Source organism: Tripterygium wilfordii, chromosome 11 (assembly GCF_013401445.1).
Source record: "Tripterygium wilfordii isolate XIE 37 chromosome 11, ASM1340144v1, whole genome shotgun sequence".
Lineage (NCBI taxonomy): Eukaryota > Viridiplantae > Streptophyta > Magnoliopsida > Celastrales > Celastraceae > Tripterygium > Tripterygium wilfordii.
The window spans coordinates 13,904,321-13,919,176 of record NC_052242.1 but is presented as its reverse complement, the minus strand read 5'-3'; the positions used below and the strand labels follow the sequence as shown (position 1 = coordinate 13,919,176).

Below are 14,856 nucleotides of genomic sequence, written 5' to 3'. Positions count from 1 at the left end.
TATATATATATATATGGAAATCATTCCTTTTGCCTATTGATATGTCGCACTCATCACTCCTACAACCCTCTCTCCCTAAATATTGTGAATGTTCTTATTTTATTTTATTCATCTAAACATCACATACAGTATTTAACTACAAACTCCCACAAATAGTTATAATTAATTACATGTGTCTATGAGACTGTTGTGTATATATTTATGAGGGCAACCAAATACATTTGAGCATTGAATGCTTTTATATCTACTCACAACTGTACATAATTAATTATTTTTACAGTCCAAAGAAAGACGTGTGTCTATCCATAGAAGTTGCAATATCAGACTTTTGTTCTCTGTTGCTAATCCTTTAATTTCTAATTGTCCCACTGAGTTTTAACAGTGTCAGATTGGTCATGATGGAATCATTGGAACAGTCAAAATTTATGAATAGTAGTAACTCTCTCTACCAAGTACTCCATAGTCCATAAATGTAAAAAATTTACATGAAATTGTGAAAAAAAAACTAATTAATTACCCCCACAAACTTGATATCAGTCTATCTCTATTCTGACTAATTAATTAATAATAAATATTTTTCAAAAAAAAAAATTGGTCTGAAGAGAACAACATTATTTATGTCATCCTTGTTTAATTAGTTTGGTTTTTTAATTAATTTTTAAAAAATGAAAAACAAATATCTTCCTCTTCCAGCAGCTTTGGCATAATTAATGTAGACTGCAAGCCATGCCAGTCTGAGCTTGCAAGAAAAGGGATTGTAAAGGCCTTCTAAGATGTGTTGAAACGTCTTCCATACAATATAAAACATTTAAAAATAATCCAAGTTGAAATATCCATAATTTTGAGTTTTTGACATGAGAAACACAAAAGTACATTTTTATTTATATCTGTGTGTGTATATATATATATATATATAAATATAAATGAGTGGCTAAATCTAAAGTCCAGGTACAAAAGTTTATGAGCTTTGTTCCCTGCAATTTGTGCAACTTAAAGTGTCATAAGTCTCTCTTTTTCGAACTTTTTATGCTTTCTGATTCCTTCTTTGGACAGCTTTTTGTGTGGTGCAATGGTGGGGACTATGTTTTTTCTTTTACAAATTAGTGGTCGTCCAAGAAACTTGATTCTAATTTAAATTTCCTATTTTAGTAACTTTTGTTATTGAATTCGTACTTAATTTTCTTGTCAAACATTAATGAACAAATTAATTCCAACTCAAGCTGATTATTAAACCCCTTTTTTTTAAATTAATGTACGTAAATTAGGTCACAATATGTATATAATGTTAGTGGGTGTGGAAGACTTATTGCATATTGAAGAGCTCGATGCATGGAAAAAAAAATCCATGATTGTGGGTGGTATTGGAGTTCCAGTGGATCTACTCTCTCACCTTCAAAAGTGAAAAACTAAACTTGTGTATATGTTATTGGATTTTCAACTTTTGTAGATAAAAAAGAAATAAATGACAATCATAGATGTTGGATGCTCATGATCGGACGGATAGAATCACTTGTAACCCTAGCTATGATTCTACTTAATTTTGCATATATATGATTCTAAGCCAACACACACACACACATATATGGTCCCTTGTGATGATTCATTACAAATAGGGTTTTGTAGGTTGACTATTATACAATATTCCCCACCACACCCATTTGTCATCTGTCTGATATGTAGCAAGCTTTGTTAATGGTATATGGTTAAGGGTCCTCATTGATTACGTATTAGCGTGAGTCATCATCAATCTTGAGACATATTGATATTAGGGTATTAATCTACAATTATCAAGTTGACTGAAAATTAATTATTTTGAGTGTTACTTGGTGTCTCAAATGGCGGTTAGTATTGAACATATCAAATAAAGGTAAAAAGGGATCTTGGAAGCTCCGTAATCTACAATTTTAATCCAATGGTTTGGGAGATCTGTCACATTACAATACATTTTTATTTTTATACTCTATTATTTTTAAAATTTGTGTGACTTTTTCTTTATCATTAGATGTGAATTGAATACTTCAGGGATTGTAGAGCCTCAAATCCGATGAAAGGGGTTGATTATGTAATGTTCAAGGGTATGTAATGTTTCCAACAATGTTAACTTTTATTTAATTTCCAAAAAGGTCAAAAGCTAATGCAATTAAAAGCTATCTTTATTTGTGAGATTGTTGAACATATAACAAAATACATTAATGAGGAAGTGCAATAGTCAATTATGGGCAAACAAACTTAATTATTAAGGTGATTCTTTCAATGAATTAACCAATCTAAAAAAAATTAGGGTTTTTTTAGTCATTTCCTCTTCAGTTAATTGGATTGTCTATTATACCCTAGTTGAGACAATCTAGAATTGAGATATGAAGTAATTCTTGCCACCCTAAATCGATCCAAACCACAAATGAGTGCAATACATTAGTGCTCATGTGGTGCCTTAAGGAGAGTGGCAGACAGGTGGTGACATGCACAAGAAAAGTCAAAAAATAAAAAAAAAATATCTCCAAGTTGTTGATAACTAAAAAGTAAAAACCATAAAACCTATACATACATACACACACATACACATATATCCATTAATGGGTTTCTTGTTACTTCCCAAAAATGCTTACTAGTTATGAGCTTTTATGGGCATGATTATGGTCGTCGTTAGTTATCAATCCAATTGATCACTTTTTTCTTGCATGCGTACACCTTCTCATGCATTCATCATTAATCTTAATTCAAATGTTAATTAATTATGATCTATAACAATTAGTATTAAAGTAAACATTAGAAAGAGAGAGAGGACTAGCATGTCGAGGGAAAAGCTTTAACGTGCCAACAAATATAAGACCCTGAAAAGTGAAAAACATGCGAACATAATTACACAAAAACAAGTCAAAACATTAGGAGTTAAAGTTGAAGGAAAAGAGTCGTTGATTAGGGCATATGGTAGGTCAATATATCCTAATGTGTATGTTGAAAATTCAAGTCCAAACAAATTAAGGTATTATCGGTTTTCCTAGACTGTCGCCGATAACCATTGGTTTTTTACATTTTAGGTTCAGAAAACTCATTATCGTGTGAGAAGTGCAAGATCTTTATTTATATATCAATCGGTTGGATTATGTCAATCCGATGTGAGATATTGTGATATTAGTCTCACACATACATACATATTTACAAAGTTTTTTTTTTTTTAAATCAGAATTTATTAGAAAGAATAGAAATTACAAACGGCAGCAACACATATCCTTTTACAACCACGAATAACCTTAACAAAAAAAGCACTAACACTGGAGAAAAGAAAGACACAACAGAAGGGAAAGATTCAAGGACATTAGACAAGCCATGACACCATCAAATCTTGTCTATCAACCCATTTCTTGGCTAAGAAATCTGCCACACCATTTGTCTCTCTCCAAATATGGACAAAATTCACTGCAGCAAAGACCTTAGTGAGATTAGTGATTGCATTACAATCCTGATCCATAGACCATGGATTGGAGGAACCATTCTTGAGCCAGGAGACAGAATTACGAGAATCAGATTCCACAATGAGTTTCACCCCATTACTTGAGACATATTTACAAAGTTATAGATGAATAGGAAATATCATACGCGTACATCATAAAATTATGCGAGTATATTGACACACACGGGACGGGCTTTAAAAATAAAATCAAGTGACTGATATTATTCCTAGCGTAACTTCTCATGACACTCAGTAGACCTACTGCCAGAGAAAAGAAGCTATAGCGCTAGAGATTTGACCACAGAGAAAAAGCTCAGAAGAAAATTTTCAATAAAGGTAGAGAAGAATGATCATTGAGGGTTGGAACCAAAAAGGATGACAAGAGAATCAAAATATGGATTACAGTTCTTCTCACGTGAGAGAGAGAGAGTGTCTATGTGTGTGTCTATATATATATATATATATATTAAGCATAATAAATAAGAGGGAAATGATGTCTTGTTTTCTTGGCTCATGTAGGGAAGAAGGTTTATGTTGTTGTGTGGTGGAAGGTGTGCTAAATGTTTTGAGTTTCAAAAACACAAATGATGAGGTCGATGACGATTCTTAATGATGGCAAATGGAAAAGATAACACTATTCTTTCTTTCTTTCTTTCCAGCTACATTGTCATGTGACCACACCCAAAGTCTATGAATATTCCTCTCACCTGGGCTTTTGTTTTCTCAAGTTTTATACTTTTACGTTTTATTGGTACATATAAATTTGTCATTTGAACATTTGATAGGACCTTAAACTCGGGTTGTCAGAAGTTTCTCATCCGACAATAGGGTCAAAGCTCAATGCGTAACCACAAAGGTATTGCTTCCAGTAAGAATCGAACTCAGGACCTCTCGAGTCCATAAGATTTAACCCCAAAGAGATTCACCAATCAAACTATCACCCAAGTGCAATTTACACTTTTACTTATTGACTCTTTTCTAAAAACACAACTAACTTTTCAGTAAATATCAAAATTTACTTAAATACTGAAGCGTTTACTCATCTTGTTAAAGGACTTTTACTTAAAAATAACAACTAAAATTATCATGCCTTCAGAGCATTGTGGAAAGTGGAAACCGCCTCCCTCTCTCACCCTACAATTCTACACACATTGCCACTAGGTCCTCTTCTACCGACTAGGCTTCCAAACCAATGGGGCCCATTACGAAATAAGGTCCATGAATCAGCCCAATTCAGGTCCACTACTACTAACTACTGGGCTTCCACACTCTCATACGCACGCTTATTACTTGTCTGGGCCGTAGCCTATATCTCTAATCTCTATACCTTGCAACAGAAACTCTCTTTCCGAACCACATTAATACTGAATAGTAATATATACATATATAATTCTTCTATGCTGATTAACTTAAAATGCGGTAACTTTTTGAAAGGTGTGAATAAGTGATATGATAAGTGAGATCACTTTTATGGGTTCCACATGTTTCAAATCAATCATAAAAATATAAGACCTCATTTTAAGTCCGTATTTTAAGTCTGCATATATATTATATAGGTATGAAGGAACAAACATGAAATCCTAGTGGATCACAAATATTCCCAACCTCTACCACCATGGAAAAGGTGCAGGCTTTTATTCAAGTATTAGATTCAACAACCAGTGCTGATTTCCATACAGCATCTATATAATATATTAGAGGCTACTGTAAGAATTCATTCCCCACAATGTAGCCAATACGATGCATCATTACTTATGCCATATTGCATATCTATGACCACTGGTTGCAAGAGTCCATTCCCTGCCTGAGGGACTCCACGAACCATCCCCAATCTTCATGCATACTTTCTCTCCAATAATTGCAGAGTATAGGTTCGGTTGGGCCTCCAATATCCTGACAGATGATCGGCTGTGGATGTCTTGACGCTTGCGGACGTCGATCTGCAGAGATACAATGGAACATTTTCCAAAATGAGTATCTGCTCGAGAACCGAAAGCACTACAGGTTTGGGGAAGAAAAGATGGCAGACACTAAAAAAAATCATACCAGTTTCACGATTTGGTCGTGCATGGAGTTACCCCAATCATAAAAATGGTCATAGAAAACTGATGGTATCCCTGGATGTGTAAGTATGTATGCATAACCCTGCAGGAGGACGTAAATAAGATTCGACTCACTACATTGATCAAGAATAAGAGTGAAAAGGTTAACAATCCGGAGCAACTGTCATAAAATTGACAAAACGGAGTTTGACAGAGACCAAAACGTAAGATTATTGCAAAGCGTGTACTCGCGTAATCTTAAATTGAAAAGATTTAGATATGGGAAAGCTTAACTCAAGAAAATGAGTTTATTATCGATAAGTTGACATACCTCCATGACATGATTTGAGGGGAATGGCCAATGTCCCTGCACGAAAATGATCATGGGGTGAGTGAATTCCTAAATGTCAACTCTAAAAACAGAAGGAAAAAAGCAAGAGATATACAGCATAATCCATAGGTATCTATATGAAGATGATGTAGTTTTACTTTAGGATAGAGTAACTATCGAGTTCTGACCAGTGTTACGGTGCAAACTATTCCACTGCACCATAATAACTAGCATTGACCAACCAGAATCCGAGTTGAGATGTTATTGCTTCTTTTACAAATACATCAGAAAAATTCAACAAAGTTCACTAAATCTTCATCTCAATCACTGGTGGCTAGCCACCCAATATTTCTTGGCTAATTTTATAGAAATGCAGGAATTATAGAAATAACCATTGAGGTCCTTGTTGCAACGGTATAAATGATATATTTAGTACCTGTGTTGAACCTGTATCATGATTATCAATGAACGTGACAGCTCTTGAAGGCCACCATCCGATTACACCTGGTGGCTTACCTTGAGGATCACGAAGTCGCCAAAACTGCCCTTTAACAGCTTCCTGCGGGCCAAATTCATGAATGTTAACCATACATTTATACCCAAAGACAAAACATATATTTTCTTTGTCCATTCTGGAGAACACCTTAACTCTATCATCAAAGAATTGGGACAGGCTACAAAGACAGAAAAATAATACTCTAATATATGTCTAAGCTTACATAAGCGTGTAGCGAATTCTTCGATAAAAGTAGAAAACTAAGAGAAGGTATTACTAAGGTATAATGAGATACCTGAAGAATTCCCTTTGTTGTAAAATCAAAGGCAGTTGACAGCTGTCCCGTGCCATCAATCCAATTGATAATTCGTTGTCTATGACTATCTGCAGATGGAAATTCGTGAGGAAGTATGGGAAAAAAAAACTCCACTAGAACTCATCAAGAAAATAAAAAGATAATGGGTGATTTTTAATGACCAAAAAATAAAACACAGAAGGTGGAAAATAGGATTGAATCCGCGACAACAACTGTAGTAAAGGTGAACAAGAAAGACCACCATCAGAAGACGTCAAAACATTCCAAGGTGAATGCCAATATATCCAAGACATTTTAACAACTTGGTTAGGCTGATCTAGCCTTTAAGAATATCTGAACAGGTACCTCATGTGCCCCTTAGCACAGTAATTAATTTCAAACTTCATATATCATAGAATAGAGATTCTCCTATTTTTCCAGGACATAATTTCCCTCAAGAAAAAACTTCGTAAAGAAAGTTGTAGGTATGGCAGATCTAGTCTCACTCATCACGAATGTGATTGGCATACCACCTTGAAGATGCCACTTCATAAGCCATGCCAACCACATGCAATTGGGCCTCAAAGAGAGTACATTATATAATATTTGATGGTTTGATGGAAGATAGAAATGAACAACTTCAATACCTTGGTTGTAGTCCAAACCATGGGAGTTGTAGCTGCATGAATCCCAACACTCCCCAACTGAAAATAATGGTTTTGCTCCTTCAATGTATTCCTTCACATACTTTGCTGAGTACCTACATATGAATATGATAAAGACATCAATACTGTGATGCAGTAAATCACAATTAAAAATGTAAAGGTAATATAAGATATATAATAAGTTTACCCTCTTGCAAAATCAAAACGAAAATCCTGAAACCCCACAGTTCGTAGCCATTTTAGCCATGCTAAAATGTCCTTTCGAACAAAATGTTGGCTATGATCAATATTTGGGACCCCATTGAAGTTATCCCCAGTACTTTTATTACCCTGCGAAGATACATGTTGAAAATACTTTATAGAACAGTTAAAACTACAAACTTAGAATCTGAATAAGTAAACTCAATCACCAAATGAAGTTCTTCATCACTCCCATTAATATTATTACACGTGCATCACACACTTAAGGAAATAGAAAGAGAAGGAGTGAGGGACTAAAAAAGGCATTGAGAGATCGATGCCTTCAATAGATGATATCTCTAGTGAGCAAGCATAAAATAAACCACAAAGAAATCAGTAATATTAACAAATCTATGAAACATGCACAATGATGATCAGGCAATGCATACTTAGGGAATTTAGGCAATCTCCTCATCCACTAAATTCTTACATATATTACAAACAAAATTAGCATCCTCACTCATTACAAGTTATTAAAAAAGTGCAACCGCAGCACCATGGAGTCGCTGATAATAAATAACTGCTTAAAATCATTACCAATCCCCCTGTACAAGAAGTAACAGCACGCTCATCCCATGACAAGGGGATTCCATCATAACGATTGTACATTCCACCATGCCCCTTTGTAGTTCCAATACGATGATTGATAACTATGTCAGCCATTGCTCTAACTTTGTACTGCTTCAATTTCTGAAGTAAATCCTTCAATAAGTGTTCAGAACCATATGAAGAATTAAGAGAATACAGATTCTGTGGAAGATAACCTGAAAATACAAATGCAAATGAATAAGACTTCAAACACATAAAAGAAGAAAAAAAATCATGATTAAAGTGATCTTGCATGTGCATAGAATACTAATGCACCAACATCAAGTAATTGTTGCCCTAACCTTCAGGGGCAAACGAATGAGTTGCCGGTGGCAACCATGCTGATGTAAACCCCGACTTTGCAATGTCAGCCCCTTTCCTTTCTAAATTTCTCCACCAATCGTGTTTATGAGACTCCCAGTTAAAAGCCTGTCAAAGAACATATTCAGTCAATCTAAAGTTTTTACAGTCAGCCTCTCCAGCCAATATGGAATGTAACTTAATATAGCTAACAAATTCCGAGTTAACTAAATTATTGTAAACATATATAAAAATTTTACTAACCTATGAGTCAAATGAACAATGTGTTTCATGAGAAACCATGCCATTTCACCTTATCTTACAATCATATTGGCTCTATGCAAACAAAATATCACATGGTATTCGTGGTACCCACAAAATCTTATGTTTTGTTAATAAATTAAGGAAGTCCGACATCCAGCCTTACCTGCAACACGATTTCTTTTCCATTTCGTAGAACAGCACCTACAAAATTCAAAAGCATAAATTACAAACATAGAAACATCAACTCTTTTCCACAATAAATCAGTTTGTCTGGCTTCTCTTGACCAGTCCATTGATACAGATGTAAGCGGAAAGTACTGATAGACAAATTCATCTATCAAATACTCACGACTACAATACTTTAGCAATCCTACTCATTTCTTATCAAATATCATGATTAACAAGATTTTCTTCAAATTATGTGTGGTATACATGTGCTTGTATTGGAGAAAATAATTGATTTTGCTATGACCACATAATTCTTGAAAGATATTGAAAGGAAATAAATAACTATAGAATGAGAAAGTAATGGCATACCATGATCAATCTGCTGATTACTGTCGCTAGGATCCTGTATTGCAACAGAACATGTGATTAATGCAACAATCAGGTCAATCCATATTGGTAAGAAAACATCACTCAACCAATTCACATACATTGGTAAAACCCATATTGACTCAAGTGCTGTCCAAAATTGACGCTGGATCACAGAAATTGAGCACAAACCCTGCAATCAACCAAGAAAGAAACACAAATTGAAGGGTCCATTCGTTTCTGATATCAGCTAAACATAATCGAAGAAACATGCATAGAACTGAAAAATAAAAGCGAGAAAGTAATAGAACAGGAGCCAAGAGAAAGAAAGAAGTACCACAGCAAGGTTGCGATCGCAGCGTGGTTACTGCTCGTCGCTTAGGCCTATAAAAAGACGGAGAAAGTCGGAATGTCAAAAGTCCAACGAATCCGAATCACGCAGTGTCATCCATTAATAAGAGATTCGAATTCCGAATTGTTATGGATCGCATAAAAGAACGAGCAGCAGAGAGTGGAGAATTTGAAAAGAATGGAATCCAGCATTTAAAGGCGTCCATGCTACAACGGTAAATAGCGGCAAGACCGACTCGCTGAGTCGGATCGTTCAGCTTGGCGCCATTGGTGGCAATTGGAATGACAGTGACTTCAACGGTGAGATATTGTTACTTAGGAGGGGTGATCATGATGAAACCTTCGTGATGAAGAAACGCGGACTGTTAGAGTAAGCCGTGTGGTCTGTCGAATACAGTAGGCCAGTGAGCCCACCAGGCACAGCAAGGGTGTCGGGTTTGATTCGATACTCATCAGGTCAGAATTTTTCCCTCCAACCGAAGTCCCCTTTCCTCAGCCTAATGAACTCCTTTTATGCTTTTCTTGAGCAGTTACCAGCAGTTGTGGCAGTTGGAGAAGTTCATGACAGTTTGGGGGAACTCTATTTTGTGTTCTTAGAAGTCGAACGTGCTAGTTTAGCTTTCATGCCACGTTTCGTAAGGTAATGATGCCAATAGACAATCTTACATTTCAAATTGCACAAAACATCAAAAGCTCGTCTATGGAAATTAAGTATCCTAGTGCTTCCCATCTTTGATTACTTTTGTGTTTGGACTTGTGATTTCTTAATTGCTCTTTTGTTCTTTGTTTTAGTTTAGTTAAAAACAAAACCAACCACTCATCCTTTTCACCCAATTTACATAGTTGTTACTTGTTTGACATTAATTTTGATTGTCAATACATCCTCGTGGGAAAGATAATTTACTCATTATTTAAATCTATATCAGGTTCCTTATAGGAGTTTGGAGAGAAAGGCTAAGGCCAACAATGCACAAAAACGTGAAAGGCTCCTCTGTGGAGAGAGTTGAGCAATTCCAAAGCATCAATGTGGACCGTTGTACTCTATTGACTGCTCTTAAAAGTCTAACTTGCTAGTTGAGCCTTCGTGCCACGTTTTGTAACGTAAAGGGCCACCATATTGGGCCTAATGGGAACAGTCAAAAAGCCCATTTGAACTTCCTCAAGGTTGTTGTTACTTTAAAGGCTGATGCTCTATTCTGGGCTTTTCCCTATCCAGTTGACAAAAAGCCCAACCAGAAGTCTGCAAAATGTCGACCACCACTACCTCCGACGACGAGGGCATTATCGAGTCTAACGGCACCGCCGAATGCAGATGTCACAATTCCCAGAAAGAATAGATACAAGGACCGAAAGATTGCTATCTTCTTTGCATACTGTGGCGTTGGGTACCAAGGGTGCAGAAGAACCCAGGTGCTAAAACCATCGAATCCGACCTTGTCACGGCCCAACCTTGGCTGGTAGGTTGAGAAGGGACCGCGCTTATAAACTAGCACCTCTTCTCCCACCTAACCGATGTGGGATGTATGACAGACCTTGAGGAAGCTCTGTTCCTCTCCCGCGCAGTCACTGAGCAAGACCGTGGCAATTCCAGGCGTTACGACTGGGCTCGCACTGACAAGGGCGTGGGTGCAGTGGGCCAGGTTGTATCTGGCCGGTTCTATATTGACCCGCCCGGTCTTGTTGAGCGCCTCAATTCGAATCTTTCGGGTAAAAGAGGGTGACAGGGTCATTTAATGCCAATAAATTCTGTGACAGGAGGAGGTATGTGTATCTAATCCCAGTGTTTGCTCTTGATCCATAGGGAGAGTGTGTTGGCTAGTTTGGGGTCTGGGAATGTGCTTGTTAAGTGTGTGGAGTGCTCGAAAAGAGGGGCGTAAAATACCAGAGGCAATGCTCAAGCGCATTTGTGGCCTTAAAGTTGTAGACTTTGAGTTAGGCATTTCGTCAGACAATGGAGATACTGAAATAAATTCTAAAGTTACTGAATATACTATGTCCTGTGACAATAAAAGTTCTGAACTGATTGAGGAAGCTGCACAAAATGAGGGAACTGCTTTGATTGCTAGGTCCATAGATAATTCTGTGGTGGATAAAGAGGAAAAGAATGTCAACAGAGAGGAGGAAGCTGTGAAAAGAAGTTCTTTTTGTCATGGTGAGGAAGAGAGGGAGCGGTTCAATAGAATATTGACGTATTATCCATTCAAAGAATATTGAAGTATTATGTCGGGAGTCATAACTTCCACAACTTCACTACTAGAAGTCTAGAACCAAGGCTGAAGATCCCTCTGCTCGGCGCTACATCATTTCATTTGATGCAAATACCACAGTTAATGTTGAAGGTATTGAATTCGTCCAGTGTGAGGTTGTAGGGAGAGCTTCATGCTTTATCAGATTCGCAAGATGGCTGTGGCGATCATGAGGAATTGTGCTCCCGAGTCATTGATCAGCACTGCGCTGCGGAGGTAAGTACTGTAACTTATTTTCTTTTCCCTTTTTAAAATTTTGTTGCTACTTGTGATGTTTAACTCAATAAATGTTATGTTTTTTCTTCTAATTTTTTGTATCTTAATCTTACAGGGACATGAACATTAATGTGCCTACAGCTCCTGAAGTTGGATTTTTTTGGATGAATGCCTTTTCACATCATATAATCAGAAATGGAAATACAGCCATGAAGAGCTATCCATGGAAGAATTTGAAGGAGAGGCGGAAAATTTCAAAATGAATCAAATATACTCTCATATTGCATCACAGAACATTAAGGAAGGAACGGTGGTCTTGTGGTTGCATTCACTAAATCACCGAAACTATCCTGATCTATGTGGTCATGTTGTTGACTATGCAAATTCCATTGGCCAGAAAAGTGTTGCCGTTGAAGACGTTGCCGAGCGACTTGTTCCAAAGGTTAAAGATTTAGAATGCCTAAGTACATTAGTTGCCTTGTCATTGTTATCTATGAATTGATTCTCCACTTATAAAATATTTTCTCTTCTATATCATAATATTTGGCCTGTTCTGATTCTCCATTTAAGCACTGCGTATAAAAAAGGTCAAAGCCTTCATAGGTGGCATATGTGTTTGTTGTGCGACTCTTCTCTCAATTTAGGTGGTTCACTAGAAAGTACAGGCACTGGTGACCTTTGCAGACAAATGATTAGCAGATACCTAGTAACCTAAGAATTTGTTGATCATGTTTTTCGGTGACATGTTTGATTTTGACCCCACATGGCTCATCTTCTCTTTGGTATGCTTATGAGGTGTGGTTAATCTTTCCTTGGTTGTTTTTTTTGTTTATAATATTTAAAGGTATAGTAACACATGGTTCTTGAGTTTTGCATTTCCTATGAATATCTATTGTTGGTGGACTAAATCCTGTTGTAAATGTTCTCTGGTTTTTCTTTGAAGTGGACATATTGCTGGATTAGTGGGCTGTAGTGCTCTATAATGCTGCAATAAGTTGCCAATTCAGGGCTACAGTTAAGAGATGTAATGTTTCTTTGATTTTGGCCAGAGCAATGGTTTTGCTTTGCTCTGTTAGTTGGACCGGTTAAGTAATGTGTTGAGGAGCTGTGGCTCTCTCTGCAGTTTCTTTTGTGTTAATGTGCTGCTTCTGGGCTGTTTTGTGTCTGCTTTTGATCCCTTTTCATTTCTTTTCATTGCTTAGTTGCTACACAAGTAATAGCTTGCGCTGCGCCTTCCAGATTATAAATACCCTACCTTGTTGCTGATGAGCTGCGGTGACTGGTTTGCCAAGTTGGGACTTTTGTAAGGCTCTGTTGAAGGTACACAAAAGTTAAATTAAAGAGAAATATTTATCCTAATTCCTCTCATTTCTCATTCACTGAATGATGTTGTCTTCTGCAGCAGAGAAGATTAAAGCATTATAAAATAGAAGCACAATGAGAGGATCAATACACTCGGATTACTGGCACATTACGACGTGCTGATAGTAACTCATTCATGTGAGCAATCTGAAGCAAAAGCTCGTTTATCTTCTTATCTCTCTCTTTGACAAGAAGTAACAATTGACAGACTTGATTCTTCCTGTCATCACAGATTCGAACCCGCCATCTCCACACCCTCCTATACAGCAACCACAACAATACAACTCCTCCCGCCACTGATCCCCCAAATGACCAGTAACACTTTCCAGCTATCACACAGCACCCAACTCTGTCAGCAAGCCGAACAATCCCAGATTTCAGAATCTCAAAACGAGACCTCAAGCGCCTCCAATTATCATTATCAGATCTTTCTTCAACAACAGGAGACGATGACAACGAGGAGATCGACGATGAATGTTGATGGTCATCTGGTGGTGAAGTTTGAAGACCTTCGTGGTTATTAGGAGGGAAGACATTGAGGTTGTCCTTGATATAGTTGTCTCTAACAGTTATGGTCTCCCACTCTGATATGGGAGATGGAGACTGAACTTCCTCCCATTCAGAAACCTCCACTTCATCCATTGTTGATGAGTTCTTTGAATGAGAGGTGTTGGCTAGTTTTAATGCGTTTTTGTGATGGTTATTGGGTTATCTACAACATACATGACTTGGTTTGCAAAAATATCTCCTGTAGAGAGAGATTAGGATATAAATATCTGGAAGAGCTGGGGTTTGTTGTGCTTGTTTGGTTGCAACTCTTCCTTTTACCCATTTTGCTCAAGTAGATATTGTGGGACAGACCTAATTAAAAATTATTTAGTCCTAAATGTCTCTATGTCAAGATTGTTGAATATGAAAATCAAATGTAGTGTAATTAATATCATTCGTATTACCCGGAAAGTTTTGAGTGCGATTCTTATTGAGAGCAATACTCTTGTGATTACACGTTGGATTTTGTTCCAACTTACTTCTCGTTGTCACGCATTGGGTTTTGGTCTATCTTACCCTATCGTCAAGTGAAAAACTTCTCGAGAACCAACCTTATTTCCAGGTTACCATGAGTTGGGTTTTCATGCATCTTATCCTATTGTTAGGTGAGAAATTTCTCAAGAACCAACCTCATTTCTAGGTTGCCACATGTTGGATTTCAACTCATTTTACACTATCATTAAGTGAGAAATTTTTCGGTAATTGACCTCATTTTCAAGTCGGTTCTTACAACATTGTTCCTATTTTAATTGGTATAATTTTCCAGGCAAAAATGAATTATGAATAGAAAGATGAGGGAGAAGAAAAGATTTCAATTAGCTACTTTAGGGATGACAACGGGTCGGGTACCCTTCCAATTAGTAAATTTCAAAACCGTTTCTATTTAAGGTACCAAATATCAAAACCATTTAAATTTCCAAAACCGG

General features: G+C 36.8%; 2 protein-coding genes and 1 pseudogene across 2 annotated transcripts; 1 reads left to right on the top strand and 2 right to left on the bottom strand.

Moving 5' to 3' along the window:
• Positions 1 to 4,978: 4,978 nt before the first annotated feature.
• Positions 4,979 to 9,891, bottom strand: LOC120008466 (probable alpha-amylase 2). The gene is made up of 13 exons (XM_038858790.1): positions 9,544 to 9,891; positions 9,329 to 9,399; positions 9,210 to 9,243; positions 8,836 to 8,873; positions 8,411 to 8,537; positions 8,058 to 8,284; positions 7,468 to 7,610; positions 7,263 to 7,375; positions 6,616 to 6,704; positions 6,261 to 6,383; positions 5,825 to 5,860; positions 5,498 to 5,596; positions 4,979 to 5,391 (listed from the first exon to the last, which is right to left on the bottom strand). Exons 2-13 carry the CDS (start codon positions 9,341 to 9,343, stop codon positions 5,200 to 5,202), a joined length of 1,236 nt encoding a protein of 411 aa, XP_038714718.1. The 5' UTR covers positions 9,344 to 9,399; positions 9,544 to 9,891; the 3' UTR covers positions 4,979 to 5,199.
• Positions 9,892 to 11,080: 1,189 nt separating this feature from the next.
• Positions 11,081 to 13,656, top strand: LOC120008843 (annotated as a pseudogene).
• Positions 13,431 to 14,346, bottom strand: LOC120008920. Its single transcript, XM_038859301.1, has one exon. It carries the CDS (start codon positions 14,021 to 14,023, stop codon positions 13,466 to 13,468), a length of 558 nt encoding a protein of 185 aa, XP_038715229.1. The 5' UTR covers positions 14,024 to 14,346; the 3' UTR covers positions 13,431 to 13,465.
• Between the last annotated feature and the right edge of the window lie 510 nt (positions 14,347 to 14,856).